The following is a 26,384-nucleotide window of genomic DNA, read 5'->3' as shown; positions in this document are numbered from 1 at the left end:
GAAGGAAGGAAGGAAGGAAGGAAGGAAGGAAGGAAGGAAGGAAGGAAGGAAGGAAGGAAGGAAGGAAGGAAACATTACAACAATGACTACTGACTTGGAAGATAGACAATCATTGGCTGTTCTTAGCAGAAAAGAAAGAAAAGAAGGCCGGGCGCGTTGGCTCAAGCCTGTAATCCCAGCACTTTGGGAGGCCGAGACGGGCGGATCACGAGGTCAGGAGATCGAGACCATCCTGGCTAACATGGTGAAACCCCGTCTCTACTAAAAAAATACAAAAAATTAGCCAGGCGAGGTGGCAGGCGCCTGTAGTCCCAGCTACTCGGGAGGCTGAGGCAGGAGAATGGCGTGAACCTGGGAGGCGGAGCTTGCAGTGAGCTGAGATCCGGCCACTGCACTCCAGCCTGGGCGACAGAGCCAGACTCCGTCTCAAAAAAAAAAAAAAAAAGAAAAAAAAGAAAGAAAAGAAAAAGAAAGGAAGGAAAGAGAGAGATGAAGAAAGAAGTGACACAGAAGAAAAACAGAAAGAAACATTGCAACAATGACTACTGAGCTGGAAGACAGACAAAGATTGACTGTTCTTAGCAAGCAAGCAAGCAAGCAAGAGAAGGGAAAGAAAGGAAAGAAAGACAGAGAAGAAAAACAGAAACATTGCAACGACTACTGAGTTGTAAGATAGACAATCATTGACTGTTCTTAGCCCAGTAGAGGTGCTGGATTGTGGACCTGTAGTATTGATATTAATAGTGTGTCAGTATCCAAAAGAAACCATTCAGTAAAGTGCCATTTGTGGAAGACGCTAGGTTTATTGAGATATCTAACTTTCCTAGTTAATATCTGTGGCCCAGTGGTCAGATTTGCACTTCTTTTCTTATGTTGACACCCCAACAGAATTTTTTAAAGAAGGAAATTTTTTTTTTGGAAGACTGAATTTCAGTTAGATGAGCATGAAGTTTATGTAGAAATAATCTCTCAACAGCTTAGCTCAGCTATTCTTAAAGTTTTTAAAATTTAAGGCTCTACTGGAGTAAAACGATGTTATATAGAAAATTATTTTCTTCAGATATTTTTAATGCTATAATAATATTTCTCAGCCTATTTAAAGGTTCATATTGATCATCACAATACTTCTTTAAGTGTAACGAAGTGCTATAATATTTTGGTTTTATATTAGTAGCTGATTAAAATTTCAGTGCACAAATTCTAATGCAGTTATTTTGAAGGTAGCTCATTTTACTCTTAGAAAGCTTGTTGAGTTTTTGCAACAGGCTGTTGAGCATTGCAAGTCATGAAAAACAACGAATTTTCCATTTTGGTCACTGCTTTTCATATCAGTCATCATCCCAAAATAAAAGCAAATAATGAAAGCAGCTGCTAGGCTACTTATTTTTTTGTGATTTTTTTCAATCTCTGATTGAACTCGAAATACTTGAAAACAGGTTCTCAGCTTTAGAACTATTAACATTTTGGGCCAGATAACTCTTTGGGAGGGTTGTCCTGTGCAATATACGATGTTGAGCAGCATTCCGATCTCTATGCACTAGATACTAGTAGCACTGCTGACATCCACCCCACAGTTTTTTGGGGGTTTTGGGGTTTGTTTTTTTAAGATGGAGTCTCGCTCTGTTGCCCAGGCTGGAGTGCCGTGGCACTATCTTGGCTGCAGCCTCCGCCTCCCGGGTTCAAACGATTCTCCTGCCTCAGGCCTCCCAAGTCGTTGGGACTACAGATGTGCACCACCATGCCTGGCTAATTTTTGTATTTTTTTTTTTTAGTAGAGACGAGGTTTCACCATGTTGGCCAGGCTGGTCTCAAACTTGTGACCTCAAGTGACCCACCCATCTTGGCCTCCCAGAGTGCTGGGATTACAGGTGTGAGCCACCACGCCTTGCCGACAGGTTTTGTTAGTTTGTTTTGAGATGAGTCTTAAATGGCTTACTGCGGCCTTGACCTCCACGCTCAAGCAGTCCTTCACTTTCAGCCTCCCAAGTAGCTGGGACCACAGGCGCACACCACCATTTCTGGCTAATTTTTTTATTTTTAGTAGAGACAAGGTCTTGCTTTATATTGCCTAGGATAGTCTCAGATGCTTGGCCTCAAGCAATTCCTCCTGCCTTGGCCTCCCAAAGTCCTGGGATTACAGGTTTGAGCTACCCTTCCTAGCACACCCCTCAGTTTTAACAATGAAAAATGTCTCCAGAAATTGCCAGATGTGGGGAGGGGGAGTTGTGCAGTGATGATCTACTTTGAGAACCACTGCTTTATCAGAACATAGTAGTCTTTTGTTTCTACTTTTGTTTTAACTGTCTTGTTTAATGGTGATTTTAAAACATGGCTCAAAAAAATCACATAATTGAGAATAGTTTATTCTGTGAACTTTATATTAGCTTGTGGAAAGACAATGTGAATAATTCAGATTGACAAGTAAGTAGACACTTATTTGTGCCTTCACTGAGACTAGCAACTTGAAATCACATTGCTAGAGGATACCTTTGATATTTGTTGACCTTGGCGAAAATATTAAAAAGCATAGACATTGTTGCAGGAAGTTTACAAGTCCAAATACTTGCTCATCATTTTCTGAATTTTTAAAATAAATACATAAAATAGCATGTGTACAAGTTATACTAGTTGATACACATGCGATTAACTCAAATTTATTTTAGATCTTAACTATATTAATTTTGCTTTTGTCATTTTCTCTTTCAATAGAGGTTAAAAGTACCACTGCTATGGAAGTACCACTACTAGATGAAAGTTTGAGCTGGACGTGGTGACTCACACCTGTAATCCCAGCACTTTGGGAGGCCAAGGTGAGAGGATCGCTTGAGGCCAGGAGTTCAAGATCAGCCTGGGCAACATAGTGAGACCCTGTCTCTAAAAAAGAAAAAATAGAAATAAAATCACCTGAGACTATTAGATGGAAGTTTGGAAGACTCTAATGGGTTTTTTTCTGGTTTTTATTTTGTTTTATTTTGTTTTCTTTTTTAGAGACAGGATTTTGCTATGTTGCCTAGGCTGGAGTGCGGTGGCTATTCACAGGTATGATCATATGCCCTACAGCCTCAAACTCCTGAGCTCAAGCAGGCATCCTCAGTAGCTGGGACTACGTGTGCGGTGTTTTAAAATCTAAAATCTAAATGGGCCGGGCGTGGTGGCTCACGCCTCTAATCTCAACACTTTGGGAGGCTGAGGCAGGTGGATCACCTGAGGTCAGGAGTTCGAGACCAGCCTGGCCAACCTGGTGAAACCCTGTGTCTACTAAAAATACAAAAGTCAGCTGGGCGTGGTGGCTGAGTCCTGTAATCCCAGCTACTTGGGAGGCTAAGGCAGGAGAATCACTTGAACCTGGGAGGGGGAGGGTGCAATGAGCCGAGATGGCGCCACTATGCTCCAGCCTAGGCCACAAGAACGAAACTCCATCTCACCAAAAAATAAAAAAAATGAAAAATCAATAAAATGATTTTTTTCCCCAGATTATAATAATAAGTTGAATATTTTCGAGTTTACATTTTTGTTCCATAGTATTTTCTTAAGCCTTTTATACCAGACTTTAGGAAAACCTAGCATCTGATTTTTAAAAGACTTTTATTATAGACCTTAAAATTGTATTTTAAGGGGGAGAATACTACAACGAAAACTCCATGGCCAGCCCTGGTGGCTTATGCCTGTAATTCCAGCACTTGAGCTCAGGAGTTCCAGACCAGCCTGGGCAACCTGGTGAAACCCCGTCCCTACCAAAAATACAAAAAGTGAACTGGGGGTGGTGGTGCATACCCGTGGTCCCAGCTACTTGGAAGACAGAGATAGGAGGATCGCTTGGAGGTTGCCATGAGCAGAGATAGCGCTACTGCACTCCAACCTGGGTGACAGAGTAAGACACCATCTCAAAAAAAGAAGAAAAAAGAAAAAAGTTCCATTTACCCATCACTCAGCTTCAGCTTCAGCAGCTGTTAACATTTTACCAAACTGCCTCATCTATTCCTCTCCCCCTCTCCCATCTTTTTTCTTGGTGTATTTTAAAGCAAATACCATATGACTCCCATTTGTCCTGTTATAAATAAATAAATAAACAAATAAATAAATAGCAAATATCAGACATTATCTGATTTCACCTGTAAATGTATCAGTATGTATCTCTAACAGACAAGTACTTGCTGTGATTTAGGTGTGGTTTGTCCCTGCCAAAACTCATGTTGAAATTTAATTGCCATGCAACGATGTTGGGAGGTAGAACCTTTAAGAGGTAGGACATAATGGGAAGCATTTAGGTCACGAGGCTTCACTTTCATGGATGGCTTGGTGCCATTCTCACAATAGTGAGTGAGTTTTTGCTCTCTCAAAACTGAATTAGTTCTCTTGGGAACTGATTAGTTCCTGAAAGAGCAGGTTATAAAGTAAGGACATTCTTAGTGCTTGGCCCCTTTGCACATAACCACTCCCCTTTTGACCTTCTACCATATTATATCTAGGCAGCAGAGCCCTTACCAGAAGCCAGTGGCATGCTCTTGAACTTCCCAGCCTGCAGAACTATGAGCTAAGTAAGCTTCTTTCTTTATAAAAGACGCGGTGTCAAGTATTCTGTTATAGCAACACAAAACAGACTAAGAACTCTTTTTTTTTTTTTTCCTTTTCCAGGATAACACTGGCCAGGCACAGTGGCTTACACCTATAATCTCAGTGCTTTGGGAGGCCGAGGTGGGAGGATCACATGAGCCCGGGGGTTGGAGACCAGCCTGGGCAACATAGTGAGACCCTGTCCCTAAAATAAAGAACAATTAGCCGGACATAGTGGCACATACCTGTAGTACCAGCTACACAGGAGGCTGAGGTGGGAGGATCCCTTGAGCCCAGGAGTTTGAGGCTGCAGTGAGCCATGCACACCACTGCATGGGTGACAGAACGAGACCCTGTTTCTAAATAAATAAATAATGATAACCCCAATATAATTATCTCATCTAACAAAATTAATAATAATTTCCTAATAATCTAATACGTAGTCTGTGTTTGGGCTTCCTTAAATTCTCGAAAATGCCTTCTTACAGTTGTTCCAAGTAGGATCGAAAACAAGGTCCATACGTTGCATTGGGTGATAGGTCCCTTTAGTCTTACCCCACCCTCTTGCCTCTTTTTTTTTTTTTTTTTTTTTTTTGAGACAAGATCTGGCCCTGTCATCCAGGCTGGTGTGCAGTGGTGCGATCTCTGTTCACTGCAACCTCTGCCTCCCAGGCTTACACCATCCTCCCTCCCACCTCAGTCTCCCACCTCTCACCGTTTTAAAAGTCATTTATTTGTTGAAGAAATTTGATAATTTGTTTTTGATGTGTGTGTGTGTGTGTGTGTGTGTGTGTGTGTTTAAAGACAAATGCATTTCATTATTTATTTAGATATGTCCTTGAGTCATAGGAACTAAATAATTTGATCTGCAGGATTTCCATACTCTGTATTTAGCTTATATTGTAGCATAAGATGGCATTTGGTTTAGCACAAAATTCTGTATTTTAAAATACCACTTTTGGCCAGGCATGGTGGCTCATGCCTGTAATCCCAGCAATTTGGGAGTCTGAGGTGGGTGGATCATTTGAGGTCAGGAGTCAAAGACCAGCCTAGCCAACATGATGAAGCCCCATATCTACTAAAAATACAAAAAATTATCTAGGTGTAGTAGCGCATGCCTGTAATCCCAGCTACTTGGGAGGCTGAAGCAGGAGAATCACTTGAACCCGGGAGGTGGAGGTTGCAGTCAGCCAAGATCATGCCACTGTACTCCAGCCTGGGTGACAGGGGGAGACTCTGTCTCAAAAAATAAAAAATAAAAATACCACTTTTTTATCTTGTTTCTCAGAGTGTCGTGAGTTTTATTTTACTACCTGAACAAGTATAGGAGTCCCATAGCATTCTTACTTTGTGCTTAAGGAAGCTGAAACAGGGAGAGGATTTTTCTGGAAACAGAGCATTCCTAGAAAGTACCAGAGCACTCAGTATTTCCTTGGTAATGTTGAAAGCTTAATGAACCATGGTTTTATCAGAGGTATCACAAGATAAAACCTTTTAGGAAAAACTTTTCCTATTTTGTTTTATCCCCTGTGCCTACATGTTGCCTGACATGGAAGATGTTCAGGAAGTATTTATCATTGAATCAGTTGCCTAATTCTGCCATCTTTGGCCCATTCTTCTCTGACCCAAGACCTGAAAGCTTACAACTTGTTCTATCTATAAGAGTTTAAAGCAGTTTAAAAGAGTGAAGCTAATAATAAAAGCATTGTAGCCAGGTACAACTGCTCATGTCTGTAATCCCAGTGACTCAAGAGGCTGAGGCAGGAGGATTCCTTGAGGCCAGGAGTTAGAGACCAGCCAGAGAAACATAGCAAGACTCCATCTCTACAATAAATTTAAAAATTATCTGAGAATGGTGGCTTGCACCTGTAGTCCCAGCCACTCAGAGACTGAGGTGGGAGGATTGCTTGACCTCCAGAGGTTGAGGCTGTAGTAAGCTATGATCATGCCACTGCACTCCAGCCTGGGTGACAGAGAAAGACCCTGTCTCAAATAAAAGCTAACCAGCAATGATGTAGTGATGACACTGGCACTTGTACAGAATACATCATGAATCATGTAGAAAACAAGCGTTGCCATAAGTGAATGGTCAAACTGTATACATCTGGGAGATCTGATATCTTTTCTTTTCTTTTTTTTTTTTTTTTTTTGGAGATGGAGTCTCACTCTGTTGCCGAGGCTGGAGTACAGTGGCGGGATCTCAGCTCACTGTGACCTCCACCTCCCAGGTTCAAGAGATTCTTCTGCTTCAGTCTCCCGAGTAGCTGGGATTACAGACGTGTGCCACCATGCCTGGCTAATTTTTGTATTTTTAGTAGAGACGGGATTTCATCATGTTGGCGAGACTGGTCTCAAACTCCTGACCTCAAGTGATCCACCCGCCTTGGCCTCCCAAAGTGCTGGGATTACAGGTGTGAACCACTGCACCCACCTGGATCTGATATCTTTATGTGGGGCCTGCAGGGAGTAGGACTGGCAAGAAGTGCTAGTAGTGTAGGACTTGGATGAGATATTTTCTTGAAGAGCTTTCTTCAGCAAAATTTGGGGTTTTCCTGTCTATTTTGTTTATTTTATTGCAAAAATGTTTCAGCCACCAGAACAATCTTAACACAACCAAAGTTTCTTGGATGTTTTTCATTTAGCAAAATTCTTTCTGGTGTTATGATACGTGTTTTCTGTCAGCTAAAACTTACAGGAATAGTGAACCACAAAGATTTCCTGAGGAGCTCCCACATGCTGTGTCTGAGGTTTCTCGTATTTCTTTTGGCATCAATAACATTCTCCAATACTTCGAAATTATAGTTTGAGTCCAGTGTTAATGATTTCTCTTCAAAAAAAACAACTTAAATAAAACATTTGTGGTTTTGTTTTGCTTAAACCAAGGAAAAGTCATAATAGAGACAACTACCTACTCTGCCTTACCCTCCACGCAAAAACACCCCTTTCTAAAGCTGCCATATAATACTTTATGAAAAATAAACACTTGCTTGTATTTATTAGTGTATAAGCCTAATATCCCAAAACCTGTAAATATAGTGGTCAGAACAGTTGCAATAGGGAGCCCCCCCTTGCTGTAAAAGAAAAAAAAGTCAAAATAAATTATCTTATGTTGGATGATCAGGTTTTAATACTAAGACATTATTTGCCTTTTTCACTCCCATTCTCGTGCATGTACAGAGTACAAAAAACTCGTCAGATGGTTGCATATTCTATATTAACATTTAGCTATTTGAAACTATTACTTGTTGTTTTGGTATGGCTATTCTTCTTTGATACTACAATGATCAGAAAAGACTATTAAAATACTTCTGGTTTTCCAACTATATTATTTGTGTAAGCCTTGATTTTCTGTATACTTCACCCAAAACAATAAATTGCAACACATTGAATGCAGAAGCAGATATAAGTATCCAGCAATTTTCTATTAAGCCAAACAATAAAGAGATTTGCAAAAGTGTAAAACAATCTGTTCTTCTTAATAAATTTTTTTCATTTTGGAGAATTTTTTCATTAAACATATGTTTAATATTGTAACAGGTTTATTGCTATTTTCAAGTAAAATGATAAATTTTTTTTAAATTTTAGTTTTGAGTTCTAATATGATATAATTAGATGTCCATGTAAACAAAAGCTCTTTGGGGCTCTCAATAGTTTTTTAGATTATAAGGAGAGCTGAGACCAAAAAATCTGAGAACTACTGGTCAGGATATGGTTTTCTGAGATCTGTTACATAATACACAAGTTATTTGACAGTTTCAGAGAAAAACTGATAGCAATTTTATTCCTAAACATTTTAAAGAATTAATGTAAACATAATGAATAGAACTTGAGTGTTCATAGTGTTCATACAGTATCTGGGTTTACATGTGTTAGGAAGTGATGTGATTTGCACTAACAGCCAAAAATAGAAAAATGCAAATATGAAATAAAATAGTACATAACTAGAAATTACATTTTATTGAACCTGCAGTACATTCACCTCAGTCTCCAAAGGTTGTCTTCTATGAAACTTTGTCAAATACTTTGTTACATACAGCCATAAAACAAAGTATGGTGATCACCTTGGTAAGCCAGATTTCTCCAGCACTGTAAAACAGTGCTTTCTGAGATAAAACTGATCTGTTACTAAAGATGGGGAAGAAACCAAAACTACTGAGGAATCACTCATAGTTATATAGCACAAATGGATGTGCCACACCTTTAACAAGAAGCCTGTGAAACCAGTCAAAAAGTTAACGAGAAGTTTTATTTGGAGAAAAAGCAGAATAAGCTACTGGTAGAATTTGCTGTATCACATGATACTGTTGGATATGATCTGTGATATACAAGGTGAGTGATTCATGTGCTATTATTGTGAAATGTGAAATAGTAAATGTTCCAGATTATGGTGATCTAAACTGAGTATGTATATATGCCCTCAGCTTATATACAGAACATACTTGAAGAACAAAATATTATTGTTTCTCTTCTGATTATCATTTTTTAAAAAAATCTATACTATATTTTGTTATTTTGTGATCTGTGACATAAAGTGAAAAAGGAAAGGACATTGGGATCAGTGATGAGAGTATTAGCTATGTGTGCAGTAAAAAAGGGCATTATAATCTCAATAAAAAGTTTGTACTCATCTCAGCTCTCTAAGTCTCTTGCCGAGAACACTTAGCAGTCAAGAATATGTCTCCTGGTTTTGACTGAGTCTTTTATTAGAAGAGGAGGGCATGATGGGTTGCACCTGTAGTCCCAGCTGCTCAAGAGGCTGAAGCCAGAGGACAGCTTGAGCCCAGGAATTCTAGGCCAGCCTGGACAACATAGTAAGACCCTATCTAAAAAAAAAAAAAAAAAGAGAGAGAGAGAAAGAAAAGAGAAAGAAAGAGAAAAGAAAAAAAGAAAACAAAAGAACAGGAGTCAGCAAATTAAGGTTTTGGGCCGGATTTGCCACTGTGACCTGTACCCCATTTTGTATGGCAGGTTTTAAAATGTTTTTAAACAGCTAGGGAAAATATCAAAAGAATATTTTGTGACATGTGAAAATTATATGAAGTTCAAATTTCAGTGTCTATAAATAAAGTTTTATTGGGACATAGCCATACTCATTAGTTTATGTATTGGCTGTGTCTGTTTTCTTACTACAGCAGCAGACTTGATTAGTTGTGACAGAGACTATATGGCTTGCAGAGTTGAAATATTTACTATCTGGCCTTTTACGGAAAAAGGCTGCTGACCCAGTGTTAGAGTAACTTCCCTTTGATCCATCTTATTTATTGTTCTTCCCCATGGGAGTTCATTTGAAGAAAGGGTTCTACTGCCTTAAAAACAATGTTTTTTTTTTTTAAAGTATGTAAGGTCAGCCCAAACAAATGAACTGGCATTCTTGTTCTCTTGCCCCCACCGGGGCAAGAGCAGGGTGGGGTTCACAGTTCACTTTGAAAATGCAGATGCAGTAATTCAAGGCAGTATTTGAATATACATTATGGGTGATATCAAGATTAACCATTTGTGCTGCCAGAAATTTTAAATCTGGTAGAGGGATAAGAAACATATTTTCCTTATATTACTTTTTTTTTAATATTTTCTTAAAAAAAGAGATTAAACGTAGCTTAAAAGAAAGGCATTTGACTCAATTCCTATTCTCTCAAATTGTTATTCCACAAATTGCTACCAGTCCAGCAGATTCCCACTCTTCCTCAGTCTTCTGAATGCAAGAATATATTCCCTAAATGTCTTGGTCTATCTTAGCTATCTCTCCTGTTTTCATAGTATCCAAATACTTTCCTGACAATGTTAATTTGCTCGGTCGTATTTGTACTGAACTGTAAGTAACTTTTTGGTGTCTTCCTTAATAGACATGGAAAGGACTGTTTCTTATTTTAAGTAATATAGTATTATCCTGCTTTTTCTAACTGAGTGAACCTGTTTCCTCATTTGTGGAATTGGAATAAAAATAATAATTATGGTGATAATAATACCTTTTATTGTTGTGAACCGTAACCTAGAAGATGAAAATAAAATACTTAGTTAAGAATTTGCCGAATTTGCGTAGTAGTTTGAACTGTGTTGCTCTTTTTTTTTTTTTCTTTTTTTTTTTCTGTTTGTTTTACTCTCTGAAAGCTTAGATTACAGTCCTTTTTGGAGATTTGAATATTTCATTGAATGGAATCAAGATTTATTTATTTATTTATTTATTTATTTATTTATTTATTTATTTATTTTTGTGAGACAGAGTTTTGCTCTGTCACCCAGGCTGGAGTGTAATGGCGTAATCTCGGCTTACTTCAACCTCTGCCTCCCAAGTTCAAGCCATTCTCCCACCTCAGCCTCCTAAGTAGCTGAGATTACAGGCACCTGCCATCAAGACTGGGTAATTTTTGTATTTTAAATAGAGACAGGGTTTCACCATGTTGGCCAGGCTGGTCTTGAACTCCTGACCTCAGATAATCAGCCTGCCTCAGCCTCCCAAAGTATTGGGATTACAGGTGTGAGCCACTGCGCCCGGCCAAGATTTATTTTTAAACATGTCACCAACTGTATGCTTTAGAGAAGGTTGAAAGTTAAAATTAAAGCTTGCTGTTCAGAAATAGTTGTCCAGTAGATTTTCATCCAGTAGTGACATTGATATTTCTGTTCAATACGGTTGGGGTGATTTTTTTTTTTGGTCTGTTCCAAAATCTGTGCTCTTTCCACATAGCTTATAGTTAAAATATAAATGGAGTGCTTACTATGTGGCAAGGACTGTTCCATATGCCTTATATTAATTTAATTTTCATAAGAACTCTATGAACTAAGTGCTGTTACTCCTATTTTAGATGAGACAGTTGATGCACAAAAGGATTATACGTTTCCCGGTTACTTAGCTAGTAAGAGGCAGAGTTGGGATTTGAATCTGTAGATTGGTTTTTGTTTGTTTTGAGACGGAGTTTTGCTGTTGTCACCCAGGCTGGAGTGCAGTGGCGTGATCTCGGCTCACCGCAACCTCTGCCTCCTGGGTTCAAGCGATTCTCCTGCCTTAGCCTCCTGAGTAGCTGGGATTACAGGCACATGCCTGGCTAATTTTTATATTTTTGGTAGAGTCAGGGTTTCACCATGTTGGCCAGGCTGGTCTGAAACACCTCACCTCAGATGATCCACCCACCTTGTCCTCCCAAAGTGCTGGGATTACAGGCGTGAGCCAGTGCGCCCAGCAGATAGTATTCTTAACCTCTGTGTTCTAATGCTTTTGTTAGCCATACTGTGTCCTATTTTGTCATATGCTCATATGTGAGATATAGCTTATCTAAGGTAACATTCTTGAAGAGTTTTAAGTTTGTTCACAGTGCTGAGCATATGGTAGATAATACATATTTGTGCTTGAATGAATTAAGGAATATGATGATAAAAAATTATAATACAATATAATCATTGTTTAAGTGTTCTTGGCTTTGAGTAATAACATTGTCGTTTGAGTTATCTGTAACTAATATTGGCTATTCTGAAGTAGTCTAAGACTGTAACAATTGGGGCAATGAAATTGCTTAACAATCTATTTACATTTCTAAATTCATTTTTTCTTGCTGGTACTCACTCAAAAAGAAATCTGTGTGTTTTATTTAGAGTTTTTCCTTTTTTGGGTTCCTCTGTTGAATTGTTTGTTGATTTGTTTGTGTTAAATGGCATTGTATTATAACAGATAATTCCGTTCTTTTTTTTTTTTTTTTTTTTTAACACGGAGTCTCGCTCTGTTGCCCAGGCTGGAGTGCAGTGGCCGGATCTCAGCTCACTGCAAGCTCCGCCTCCCGGGTTTACGCCATTCTCCTGCCTCAGCCTCCGGAGTAGCTGGGACTACAGGCGCCCGCCACTTCGCCCGGCTAGTTTTTTTGTATTTTTTTAGTAGAGACGGGGTTTCCCCGTGTTAGCCAGGATGGTCTCGATCTCCTGACCTCGTGATCCACCCGTCTCGGCCTCCCAAAGTGCTGGGATTACAGGCTTGAGCCACCACACCCGGCCAATTCAGTTCTTATAGAAGAAACCTTAAAGAATTTGGACATACTGGTCACAATAGTGAATGTCTGGTATTAAGTTTGGCCTCCGAAACTTCTGAAATAGTAATGATCTTGAAATATGCTTTATTTTATGTATTTTTCAGAATTCTCCACTTTACCAATACTTACAGGATCTGGGACACACAGACTTTGAAATATGTTCTTCTTTGTCACCAAAAACAGAAAAATGCACAACCGAGGGACAACAAAAGCCTCCTGCAAGAGTCCTACCAAAAGTAAGAAAGCATGCTCATTCTTTCTGGCTGAATCTTTTGCACTTTACCTTACTGGCTATTTAGATACTTCTTAAGCACTTCCATATCCTCCCTCACACTGGTAAGACTGTTTATTTCATCAATAGTACAAAACTTTCTGTTTAGATAAACATGAATGCTTACTGCTTTGGAATATTTTGTAGGTAATTTATATCCAGTGAGGAAATAATTTGGTGGAGAATTAAAATACATTACTTATTTAAATATTGATGCTCTCCAAACAGAACCGGAAAAAATATACTAAAACTTTAATGAGAGCACAACTAATAGGAATCCTCTACTAACTGGATTTTTTCTCTTTAAATCTTTTTTTTTTTTTAAGTATGAATTACAAGAAAGCAAATTGATATTTCTTAAACACAGTTTCAGGGGTATATAATGGAGTGAGTATAACTTCTGGTACCTTTTTTAATATATAGAATTAAATACATTTATACAGTAAATATCTCATAGTCGATGTCCAGCATTGTGAAGCTGAGATACTAGAAAAATCTCCATCAATTATGTTCTAGATTCATTTATGTCCTGCTAGCCATATTTACTAAGATAAGAAATTTATGGTCCAGGTGCGGTGGCTCGTGCCTGTAATCCCAGCACTTTGGGAGACCAAGGCGAGTGGATCACCTGAGGTCAGGAGTTTGAGACCAGCCTGGCCAACATGGTGAAATCCTGTCTCTACTAAAAATAGAAAAATTATCTGGGCTTGGTGGCGGGCGCCTGTAATCCCAGCTACTCAGGAGGCTGAGGCAGGAGAATCGCTTGAACCTGGGAGACGGAGGTGGCAGTGAACCGCGATCATGCCATTGCACTCCAGCCTGGGCAATAAGAGCAAAACTCCGTCTCAAAAAAGAAAAAAATAAAAATATTTACTCTATTTTTAGGTGAGACAGTTGAAGCATAGGAGGATTATAAATTATCATAGGTTACTTAGCTTATAAGAGGTGGAGTTGGGATTAGAACCTGTAGTTTACTCCCAGAGTTTATGTTCTTAACCTCTGTGTACCTATCTACTACATTTTAGTTTTAACCAAAGGAATTGTAATTTAATAGAAAAAATATAAACAAATTTCCTCATTCCTTGAGCATTCTAGTTTAATCAATGTTTTATCACTATTGAGAAGAGCATTTAAAGCTTTCAATTAGTCATTTACAGGGAAAGTATGGATTGGCATAAGGATCCTTTCCCCAATCTTCTTACAAAGACACCTAAAATGTGAGGTAACCAAGCTGGCCCATTTGTAACAGCCAAGTAAACACTAGAGAATTTTTTGACTAACACCCAGAAGGTGAGAGTTAGGATTAGAGTTTACATGGATCAGAACCAGTTTTCCTAGTCCTCCATTGATATCATTTCTTCCCTGTGCCCCTTTTAAGTATAAATGTTCCTGGGAAGGGGTTGGTATATAATAGGCTATTTAATAAGCTTGGATTTGAGGTTACTTGGCAACACAAAACAAAGAATGGCCAGGGGATAGTCTTAGAGCAGCAGATGGTCATTTACCTCTAATTTTTTTTGTTTTGTTTTGATACAAACTTGGGTTTTATGGGTATTATTGTCATTTATGACAAGTATTTTTATATTTAGAAATGTTGTTGCTAGTTTATAAATAAGTCAAGTGAGAGTTTAAAATTGAATCCCCTCAGAAATTGAGGAACAATAAAAAGCATAGCCAGAGGTTGTTTTAAAAGAATTACCAGGCTGGGCACAATGGCTCATGTCTATAATCCCAGCACTTTGGGAGGCCGAGGCAGAAGGACCACTTGAGCCCAGGTGTTGGAGACCCGCCAGGGCAACATAGCAAGACCCTGTCTCAAAAAAATTATCGTATGTCTGGAAAGCTTGCTTTGTCTTCATTTTATTTATTTTGTATTTATTTATTTATTTATTTGAGATAGGGTCTTCCCCTATCACCCAGGCTGGAGTGCAGTGGTGTGATTACAATTCACTGCAGCCTTCACTTTCTGGGCTCAAGTGATCCTCCCACCTCTGCCTCCCAAGTACCTGGGACCACAGACATGTGCCACCATGCCCAGCTAATTTTGTTCTTTATTTTTTGTAGAGATTTAAAAATTGCCACTCACTATGTTGCCCAGGTTGGTCTCAAACTCCTGACTTCAAGCAATCCTCCTACCTTGGCCTTACAGGTGTGAGCCACCACACCCAGCCATATTGCACATTTCTAAGACAAGTTTTTAACTGTAGGATCTATGTTTTTCTAAAATGAAGTTTTTTCCTTTTTTGTGTGTTGTTTTGTTTTGTTTTGTTTTGTTTTGTTTTGTTTTGTTTTTGAGACGGAGTCTCACTCTGTCGCCCAGGCTGGAGTGCAGTGATACGATCTTGGCTCACTGCAACATCCATCTCCCAGGTTCATGTAATTCTGCCTCAGCTTCCCAAGTAGCTGGGATTACAGGCACAGGCCACCGCGCCCAGCCAAGTTTTGTATTTTTAGTAGAGACAGGGTTTTACCATGTTGGCCAGGCTGGTCTTGAACTCCCAACCTCAAGTGATCTGCCTACCTCGGCCTCCCAAACTGCTGGGATTACAGGAGTGAGCCACCGTGCCCGACCAATTTTTTTCCTAATTTGGGGAGAGCTAAATTTTAGAAAACTTGTATTGTTCAGCTCATTGTCAGGGAATGTATGTTTAGAATTGCTCCCAAAATTCTTTTCAAGGAATGAAGTATCAATTATTTCCTCTGAAAAGCTGTTTTTCTATGAGTTCTTAATGAAACCATCCTCAGCCTCTTTTTTAACTTTATTTTTGCATATGCTTATTAGTAGTTGTTAAGTAGTCTGCCCTGATATTCTTACTATGAATATTCATTCTGTCCCTTTTTCTGGTTTCTTTTCCTATGATTATTCTTAAATTCATTCCATAGAGTTTTAGCAGCAGGCTTCTTGTTGGCTTGATGTCTTCTCTGGGGATCTCATCTACTTTCTTGCCACTTATGTCTGTTCTCCAGTCTTTGCTGAGTTCCAGATGCTTGTTAGACATTTTCATCTGCATGTGCCCCACAAAACTCAGATTCAACTTGTCTAAAATAGGACTTCCTCAGACACCCCCAAAACAAACAAGCTAAAAAATATTCTTTTTAATAGTCCAAAATCACCACCCTCTCAGATACCCCAAAACAAACAAACAAAAAATGTTCTTTTAAATAGTCCCAAATCACCACCCTCTCAGTTACCATACTATTTCCAATCATGCTGACATAGCCTTGGTCATCAAGTGATACATCAAGTCAGCTTCTATGTCTCTTTAACTCTTATTCATGATCATTTTTGTACTCATTACCTAATTTAAAGGCCTTTATTGTTATTTAGCTGAGTTATTAATTTTTTTTTTTTTTTTTTGAGGTGGAGTCTCGCTCTGTCGCCCAGGCTGGAGTGCAGTGGCCGGATCTCAGCTCACTGCAAGCTCCGCCTCCCGGGTTTACGCCATTCTCCTGCCTCAGCCTCCCGAGTAGCTGGGACTACAGGCGCCCGCCACCTCGCCCGGCTAGTTTTTTTGTATTTTTTAGTAGAGACGGGGTTTCACCGTGTTAGCCAGGATGGTCTCCATCTCCTGACCTTGTGATCCGCCCGTCTCGGCCTCCCAAAGTGCTAGGATTACAGGCTTGAGCCACCGCGCCCGGCCTTGAATATCCTCTTAATCATGCTTCTTGTCTACAATCATTCCCTGCCAATTTAGCCTCTGCACTATTGCCAATTATTTTTCTTTATTGTTTCGCTTCCTTGCATAAAAATCTTTGGTAGCTCCTCACGACCTACAGGATAATGTTCATACTATTATAGTGTATAAGACTAAGATCCTTTAAAACCTATCTCAGTGTACCTTTTTAACTTCCTTACTAATCCCTTCTTCCCTTGGGTCATAACTGTCCTGGCGTGCGCCACCATCCCCGTGGCATGTGTTTTCATGGCTCTTTCCTTCATCTTCTTCCCTTGACTGAAGTATTCTCTCTTTTTTTTTGAGACGCAGTTTCACTCTTGTAGCCCAGGTTGGAGCGCAATGGCGCGATCTCGGCTCACCACAACCTCCGCCTCCTGGGTTCAAATAATTCTCCTGCCTCAGCCTCCCGAGTAGCTGAGATTACAGGGATGCATCACCATGCCTGGCTAATTTTGTATTTTTTGTAGAGACGGGGTTTCTCCATGTTGGTCAGGCTGGTCTTGAACCCCCAACCTCAGGTGATATGCCCACCTCGGCCTCCCAAAGTGCTGGAATTACAGGCATGAGCCACCGCGCCCGGCCCATTCTTCCTTTCTTTGTTGAATTCCTACTCATCCATTAGGACTGAGCTCCAGTGTTAGGTCCTCTCTGACCTCTTCTTTTCCACTACTTTTTCAGACTTTACATTGATTGTAATTCTTTATATTGTCTCTTCTTCTATACTAAGTTCCTGAAAACAATAGTTATATGTATTTATCTTTTTTCCCATGACCCTTTGCAGTACCTGGGATATAGTAATCACTCAATGAATATAAACTGCACTTACTGGCATGCTCAAGGAATGGGCTATTAAGGTAAATTGAATTTTTGGTTGATTCAGTAGTAAAATTTTTTTATCAATATATGATAATTTTTCTAAAATGGTCAAGGTATCTTTTGACTTAGTATTGTGGAATGAAATGGTCTTAATATTTGAGAACTTGTAACCAAGTTCTCAAAAGAAAAGATTTTCTTTCTGAAATAAATACTATCATCATGTTGATATAGTACATAGTCTTCCCAGGATAAATGGGCTGCTTCAGAATGACTTCTACCTGTTCTGTAAAAATCAGATTTTCAGGCCTCAATCCAAATGTATCGAATCACAATCTTTAGTTTGGGGGCCCGAGAATATGTTTCTAACTAAAATCTCCAGGTGATCCTGATATGCAACAAAATTTAAGAACTAATAAGGAGGCTGAGACATATTGACAAAGAATATAACCTGGACAACTTTTTTCTCCCTTTTATGATAAAAATTCTCATTGATTGGAGGTAAGTAACTGGAAGTTTTTCTGCTGTTTGGGTATGCTTTAATAATCTTATACCATGTCATTCGTGTCCTTCAGCAAGGTATCCTGTTAAAAGTGGCTGAAACCATCAAAAGTTGGATTTTTTTTTCTCAGTGCAATAAGAAAGATGACTTACTTCACAAGTTGGTAAGTGGTCACTTCTTTTTGTCACTTTTCAGGGTTCTAGGTTATTAGTGAAAGAATTGGTGAATCAATTTGTTTTGCTGTCAATTTGGGCAGTGATTGATTTTTACTAGAGATTCTGCAGTAACTCAGGATCTTTTAATTTGGGCTTACTTGTATTATTTATAGCTTTTAAAGAGGTTGTTAGCCACTCAGAATGGAATATTCTGATAGTTACTGAAACTGTGTTAGATCGTGAATTTATTATTGCCCTCTTCCTCCATTGACAGGTATTCCTCTCTATAGGTAAAGGAATATGTCATTAGTGGGATCAATTTAATCTGTTAAATCACAGAATTTCCCAAATACTCTAAACAGTCAACCTGAAAGGTCTTTGTGATTTTTGTGAGGCTTTGTTTTTTTCTACTCTCTGCTGTAACAGAACTCCAGAGGGGAAAGAATTCAACCTTCTGACATCCTAACAATACAAAATCCAGGAGTATAGCCTAAAAATTCAAGTTATGTGGTTCTCATGGCTCCCAGAAGGAGTAAAGGAGTAATGTAGTTAGAAGTAAGCAGGTTTCAGGATCTCTGCTGGCCTGTGACCTTAAGAATTATCATTCTGGTACATTAACATTTGTAAAGAGATTGTTTACAAAGTGCTTTCACATTTTGATTTGGTAATCTAAACAACACTATAAGATTTAGTCTACTTCACTAATGAGAAAGCCAAGGTTCAGACAATTCAGTTTTGTTTTAATAACTTACTGAGTGAATTGTCTAAAAATGTTCAGCTAGAAAGTGATAGAGCCAGAATTTGAATCCAGGTCTCTTGGATCCAAAGCCGTGCTCTTTCTGCTATAGCATACGACCTCTCTAGCTCAAGTATTATTATTTTTTGACTGACTAAAATTACTTTTTTAGCAATCCAAATTGTCAAGTTCTTTGTTCAGGGTTTCATCTTTGTTGAAGGTGTGTTGAGAAGGTCAATGAAGTGTCTTATCGTCTACATAGAATGTCATTTTTATCCAGGTGGAGCCATCTCATTCTTCAGTGATACTAGGACTGTGGTAAGGTATATGGATCCATATACATTTTTCTGTGATTTAGTCATAGTCTGCCTAGGCCTGGTCTTTTCATTCCTGATTCTGTGTCACTGGCCACATGTTTCATGTGATGTTTCACTATAAAGTGCCAGCTTCTGTATGCATCCCTTTTGTGCCTACGTTATGGAGAACTATAAGAATACATACCTAAGGAATAGTTTACTAGTAATGGAGTAAGAAATTGCCAGGTTGGCTTTTGGCGTGAGATTGCTTGACTTTTTCCCCTTGATTGTGACATATTTAAAATGTTGTTAGCTATATAATGAGGACTTCTGTAAGAATGTGGTGAACCATATATCAAACTAAGCCCATGTCCTCTTGATCAGGGTTATATGCCACTTTTAGAGAATAAGATTTTTAATATTAGGTGCATTTAGATATATTTTATTTATCTTCAGTAAAGAGAGTATCTCAATGGAATGCTGATCTTTCTTGAAGATATTGAAGCAGGCCCTCATTTCTTTTATAAGAATACTGGCAATTGCTCTGTGATATCTGAACATTTTACTATTGTTCATTTTATAGTATTTTCTTAAGAATTAAAAAAATCCTTGATGGTAGTGGTAATAGCACTTTTAAGTGCTTTTAGCCTATAAAGTGCCTTCACACATGTTATCTAATTTGATCCTTATATCAAAAGCCCCATGATATTCCACAGTGATTAAGATCTTTAAAGAATACTGACACATGAATAAGTTTTCTTCTCCATCCCTAAGGAAAAAGAAATCAAAATCTCTTAATTTTTTATCTGTGCCTTCTCATAACCTTTCATTTCATCCAGGCAGAAAGGAATTCCTGAGTACTTTCTCATGCCACTTCCCTATTTAGATTCTAGAAAGATCTTCGTCAATCAAATCAAGTCCAAATTTGTCACATCAGTACTAAAGAGTCTGCATAATTTGGCCCTAACCTACCTTTCCAGCTTTGTCCACCAGTATTTGTATCAGTGAACCCAGTCTTCATTTTCCTTTATTCCATACTTATTCTGTATGTCTGTGTTTGTGCTTTTATACTGTGATGGAATTCTTTCTGTTTTTTTTTCTTGATCCATTGGAATCTTTCAATAAGCACTTCTAGCTTTTTCTCAAAGTTTTCCCAAAACTTCAGCCTATTGTATCTCTTATTTTCTGCATCAACCTGGTAATAATTATGTTGTGTTCTATAAGTTTTTATATTGTAATATATCCAACATGTGCTTTTCTTTATTGTTTTAATTATTGCATAGATAGTGACAACAGTAATAGCTAACATACAGTACTTACTATGAGCCAAACACTCCTCTTGGTATTTTATAGATATTGACTTATTTAATCCTCGTAACAACCCTATGAAGTAGCTACTGTTATTATCCCAATTTTGCCAAAGAGGAAACTGGCACAGAGAGCCTATTAACATGCTTAAGTTGTGGAGCAAGAATATAAAGCTAGACACTAAGTCTTGGCGCTCAGACTTGTTGAAAATGTGCCAGAGTTTACATAGTACACATCCCAGGAGCATAGAGCCTCCAGCCATGCAGATGATACCTGCTAATACTTAAATCTATCAGAATTAGCACCTTTTCAGTTTCTTCATTTGTTTGAGACCTGGATCTGGGCTTCCCAGTCCGAATAGGACTGTCATGACATGTTTCTTAATTTGCAGGTGTCAATTTTTCTGGTACTCTGATTGTTACATTGTAACACAGTTAACATGTTTTCTGCAGTTCTTATTTTTTATCATCAAAGAGTAATATATAATTTTACATTTTATCCTTAAGAAAGATACTTAATTCATTAATCTGATTCAATTTAAACAGCTATAGTCATCAGAATATAGTTCAAGTTTTTCCTGTATATGAGGCAGTCTAATCACTAAGATAACAGTTTTAGTTATTTGGAGTGTCCTGGTGCCTTTCAAGTTCATTTGTATGCATAGATGATTGTAGGTTGTTGGTTGATCACTTTTTTTTTTTTTTTGAGACTGAGTCTCATTCTACTGTTCAGGCTGCAGTACAGTGGCACCATCTTGGCTCACTACAACCTCTGCCTCCCAGGCTCAAGCAATTCTTGTGCCTCAACCTTATAAGTAGCTGAGACTACAGGTGCACATCCGCAAACCTGGCTAATATGCTGGTCTTGAACTCCTGGCCTCAAGTAATCTGCCCGCCTTAACCTCCCAAAGTGCTGGGATTATAGGGGTGAGCCACCGTGCCCAGTCGGTTTGTCACATTCTTAAATCAGATATTCCTAAAGCTGTTAATACTTCCTCTAAGCATGTTGGTTTTGGGGAGGTGTTATCCCAGTTTTACATGTAAGTCTGATGCCAGGGAACGGTGTTAAAGAAAGTGGATAACTGATTACGCCGAGTATCTGTAAAGAGAGAGCACTCCCGTTGAATATTACTGGCTTTTCCACTCTCTGTCAGCCTTGGCCTTCAACTAGTTAGGCTTCTTCAAAGTTACCTTATATATGTACATAGAAGTCTCATAAAAGGTATGGTTTAAAGCTTTTGTAGCAAAAGTTTGATTTTTAATACTTGCATTGAATATGGCTGTGTCTAATTGGGGAACCAAATAGTAAGATCAATTTCAGAGATTACTCGAAAAGCTACCATGCCCCATCTCCTGCGCTCCTTTTTTCTCCCCTCTGAACAATAGTATAAAGGGAATTGTGTTGCTCTTTGTGAAAGTGGGGTGGGATGTCAAATTAAGTGGTTCCTAATGTTAGAATCGGAATTGTAGGAAGAGAAAAGAGGCAATTGTTCAAATATGAAACGTAAAAGCGCTGCAGAGGTACATACAGAGTGTGTCAGTAGATGGTAAAAAAAAGCCACATCAGGCTAAAAGAAAGATCAACATTCCTTTGAGAAGATGCTCTCTTTTTGGACTGAAGATAAATAAAATATATCTAAATGCACCTAATATTAAAAATCTTATTCTCTAAAAGTGGCATATAACCCTGATCAAGAGGTCATGGGCTCAGTTTGATATATGGTTCACCATATTCTTACTGAAGTCCTCATTATGATCAGCTAGGACTGGAATGTGTGGTGTGGGAATGATTAAATTAACTAAGAAGAGCAAACCTGTTGCCTTCACACTCTAGAGCTAGCGGGTTTTACTTTAATTGCTAATGGCCTTGTCCATCATTCTCTTTATTTTTATCATATAGTAGGATCACTCTAGTACTAAATTTGTTTGTTTGGTTTTGGTTTTTAATTATTTATTTATTTACTTATTTATTTTTGAGACAGAATCTTGCTCTGTCACCCAGGCTATAGTGCAGTGGCACAATCTCAGCTTACTGCAACCTCCGCCTCCTGGGTTCAGGAGATTGTCCTGCGTCAGCTTCCCGAGTAGCTGGGATTACAGGCACGTGCCACCATGCCCAGCTAATTTTTGTATGTTAGTAGACATGGATTTTCACCATATTGGCCAGGCTGGTCTCGAATTCCTGACCTCAGGTGATCTGCCTGCCTTGGCCTCCCAAAGTGCTGGGACTACAGGTGTGAGCCACTGCACTCGGCCTCTATTTGTTTAAATTTAATACAAAATACAACTTTAAATGTTCTTTTGAGGCAGACCATGTGCAGGGAAACACAGCTACCAAATGCGTAGGATTTGAAATCAAAATTCTGGAAAGTTACTTAATTTCTTTGGGCTTTGGTGTCCTCCCCTATATAATGGAGAGGAGGATGATAAGGTACATCACAGGGTTACCGTGAGAATTCACCTGTCAGCCCTGAGAGTGCTACCTCATTTCTCACCTCTCTACCATGTGCACTCTGTGCACAATCTATTAATAATATCATCTAGTATTGACGACTCACAGTTCCCCAAATTAGAAAGGCTTTTATCCTGTACTGTCCCACTTCTCCAACTCCTTTGGTCAATTCTTGTTCATCCTTTAAAACTTAGCTCAGGCTTCACCTCTTTTACTTTCTCTGACTTCATTACAGGCTTGGTCCCTCTATGCCATTTTCATAGTACTCTAGGTGTATTTCATCACGCTCCTTTGCATGTTATATTGCAACTGTTTACTTTTCGGTTCTCTACATTAAACTATGAACTCTTTAAGAATATATCTTGTTCATTTTGTGTCTTCGGTGTCAAGCCTGGTGCCTGGCTTATGGAAGGTATTCCTTGATAGATGAATAGAAAGAAAAGAGGGAGAAATAAATGAGCTGGTATATGTGAAGGCGTTTTGTAAACTATAAAATGCTATGCAAATGTTAGTGTGATTTTACATTGCATTCCTTACTAGTGTATTTTTAAATATCTGAATATCCATTTTTAGGAGGCCTTGATCCTGCTAATAAAATTCTTTAATATTGACTGGATTGTTACAGCTTCAGGGACAGCATCTTTAATGTTATAGGATTATATTTTCCATGTTGTGCCCTAGCAATTTAATCAATTAGGCTTAACTAGACAGGTTTGTTAATCTGTAATTACTTTTCATCTTGTTATTAAAAATTTATATTTTACATCTGATGGCTCAGTAATGTCTACCTCAATCTTTATTGTTTCACATTTACAGTGAAAATAAAACTCATCTATCATACTGAAGGTAGATTGGACTGTTGTTTCTTCTTGAAGTATCTTCTGAAAATAAACACCACTAAATTTTATTAGTACATTAGGAGTTTAGCGTTTATGCAATATTATATATGTGTTAATACCTCTCTTCTGGTATTTTAATGGCAAGGATATTGGATTCCGACTCGACTCATTACATACCATCCTGCAACAGGAAGTCCTGTTACAAGAGGATGTGGAGCTGATTGAGCTACTTGATCCCAGTATCCTGTCTGCAGGGCAATCTCAACAACAGGAAAATGGACACCTTCCAACACTTTGCTCCCTGGCAACCCCTAATATTTGGTACTGTCCAGAAAACACCTATTCTTTGACTACTTACATATAGAGTATTAGCAGAGGAAACCCATCCTCATGCTCTCCATTGTAAAGGCATAAACATTCTATACATTTAGCAGTACAATTAAAGTAACAATATGGGGGGAGAAGTACCTTTCTAAAATAAATACCATTTAAAGTGAAGCTAGGGAAAAAATCCGATTTGGTTATTATATACTTCCAACTCACTAAAATTAGTTGTGTGCTCAGCAACCTAGCAAATGGGTAATAACAAGTGCCAAAAAGTTACTCTGCCAGGTGTAGTGGCTTATGCCTGTAATCCAACACTTTGGGAGGCTGAAGTGGTAGGATTGCTTAAGGCTAAGAGTTTGAGACCAGCTTAGGCAACATAGCAAAACCCCATCTCTACAAAACATAAAAAAAATGTGTTCGCGTATGGTGGCATATGTCTGTAGACCTAGCTCCTTGGGAGACTGATGTGGAAGAATTGCTTGAGCCCAGCAGTTGCAGAGTGCAGTGAATCATGATCACACCACTGCACTCCAGCCTGAGCAACAAAGCGAGACGCTGTCTCTAAGGGGAATAAAAAAGAATTTCTTTTACCCATACACCTATGCACATATGTGCATGCAAGCCTATCCTTCTTTATGTTTCTTTATAATTAATAGGTTTTATCATAACTATATTGTAGAGACACCAAGAATAGGATGGGACATGGAGGTAGGCAGTTGATTCTGGATGTGTTGGCTGAGAAAAGATAACAGGAAACATGATTTGATGATTCAGACCATCCTAAAATTTTTCAACCTCTTGAACTATTTGGGTCTAGAGCAGAAGTCCCAGGCAATAATCTTGTTAAAAGAAAAAAAAAGAATGTGTAGCAAAAAGGGATTATATATAAAGAATTATTGATGTCTTCTTCCTATTAAAGTACTTTATTAAATTTGGCATAGAAGGGAGGAATGAATCAAGAAGTACACTAAATCACTGCTGAAACTGTTCAAGTTATATAGGCAGTTACATTCATTGGCCTTAAGGTTCTGTATTTATGTCTTCCCTGTCACACTGACAAATGCTTCATTCTCCTGTCACTCAGATGTGATCATGAAGAAGTAAAGCATCTTATCCTTCAAAAATATGAGAATTTAAGGAGCTGATAGAAGGAACTATAGGTTTTTAAGAATTTACTACTTTACTAAGTTTCCTTTACCCACAAATATAACCAGGCAACTATGAGACCTATAAATGATTTTAGAGTTTACTATTAATATATAAAAATATATGGTGAGATTTTGCTTTATGGTATTACCAGTATTATCTAAAAAGTAAAGGATTCTAAAGGAAATTAGGGCAAATATTTACTTATTTACTTATTTTTTGAGACATGGTCTCACTCTGTTGCTTAGGCTGGAGCACAGTGGTGTGATGTCGGCCCACTGCAGCCTCGGCCTCCTAGACTCAAGTGATCCTCCCACCCTAGCCTCCTAAGTACCTGGTACTATAGGAGCATGCCACCACACCTGACTCATTTTTGTAGTTTTTGCAGAGACAGGTTTTGCCATGTTGCCCAGGCTGGTCTTGAACTCCTGTAGTCAAGTGATCTGCCTGCCTCAGCCTCCCAAAGTGCTGGGATTACAGGTGCGAGCCCTGCACCTGGCCAGGGCAAATATTTAATAAGAAATTGCGTGTGATTTTCTTTGCAATATGATTGTAACTCTTTCCAAATATTGCTGATGTTTTTCAGATATTCTCAGACACATCCCGCTTATACTCCCCTCTTTCTTTTCTTTTCTTTTCTTTTTTTTTTTTATTTTGAGACAAGGTCCTGCTTTGTCACCCAGGCTGGAGTGCAGTGGCGTGATCTCGGCTTGCTGCAGCCTGCTCAAGTGATCCTTCCGCCTCAGCCTCCTGTATAACTGGGACTACGGATACATGCCACCACACCCAGCTAATTTTTAATTTTTTTGTAGAGAAGGGGTCCCACTGTGTTGCCCAGGCTGGTCTCAAACTCCTGGGCTCAAGTGGTCCTCCCACCTGTACCTTTCAAAGTGCTGAGATTACAGGCGTGAACCACTGTGCCTGGCCCCCTCTTTCTTACATATACACATTTTCACCAAAGCATTCATTGCTTTAAAGATGTATTTTAGTCTGTTAGACTTGTAATTGATATGAATTTAAAAATTGTGCATATTTTATTTCAATTAAAGCGGTATAAAAGTACAAAGCTTGTCCATATCATGGTCTGTGGTAAGTATGTATATTCCAAATTAATGATGATGATTATTTAAAATTAGCGGACTGTATTCAAACAATTACTCATCAAGTGTGTATCATTTCTAATTGGAAAAATGTGTACATATTCTTGATATAGTATGTGTTTCTATGCAAATAAAGTTTGATTTTAGGAAAAGGGATTTATAGTATCTCTGAAATAGTATTTTACTTTTAAATA

The 26,384-nt window shown here is 38.5% G+C and overlaps 1 protein-coding gene across 1 annotated transcript in view; it reads left to right on the top strand.

Annotated features, from left to right (window-relative positions):
- VEZT (vezatin, adherens junctions transmembrane protein) overlaps positions 1 to 26,384 on the top strand; it is an 88,317-nt gene that overhangs the window by 24,789 nt on the left and 37,144 nt on the right. Inside the window, exons 3-5 of the mRNA XM_017861740.1 lie at positions 12,674 to 12,805; positions 17,906 to 17,995; positions 23,763 to 23,938. Of these exons, the coding sequence (XP_017717229.1) occupies positions 12,674 to 12,805; positions 17,906 to 17,995; positions 23,763 to 23,938 (398 nt within the window). The remainder of the gene's footprint in view (positions 1 to 12,673; positions 12,806 to 17,905; positions 17,996 to 23,762; positions 23,939 to 26,384) is intronic.

This window comes from Rhinopithecus bieti, unplaced genomic scaffold (assembly GCF_001698545.2).
Source record: "Rhinopithecus bieti isolate Rb0 unplaced genomic scaffold, ASM169854v2 scaffold_61298, whole genome shotgun sequence".
In the NCBI taxonomy this organism is placed as follows: domain Eukaryota; kingdom Metazoa; phylum Chordata; class Mammalia; order Primates; family Cercopithecidae; genus Rhinopithecus; species Rhinopithecus bieti.
This window is presented reverse-complemented; position numbering and strand designations above follow the sequence as displayed.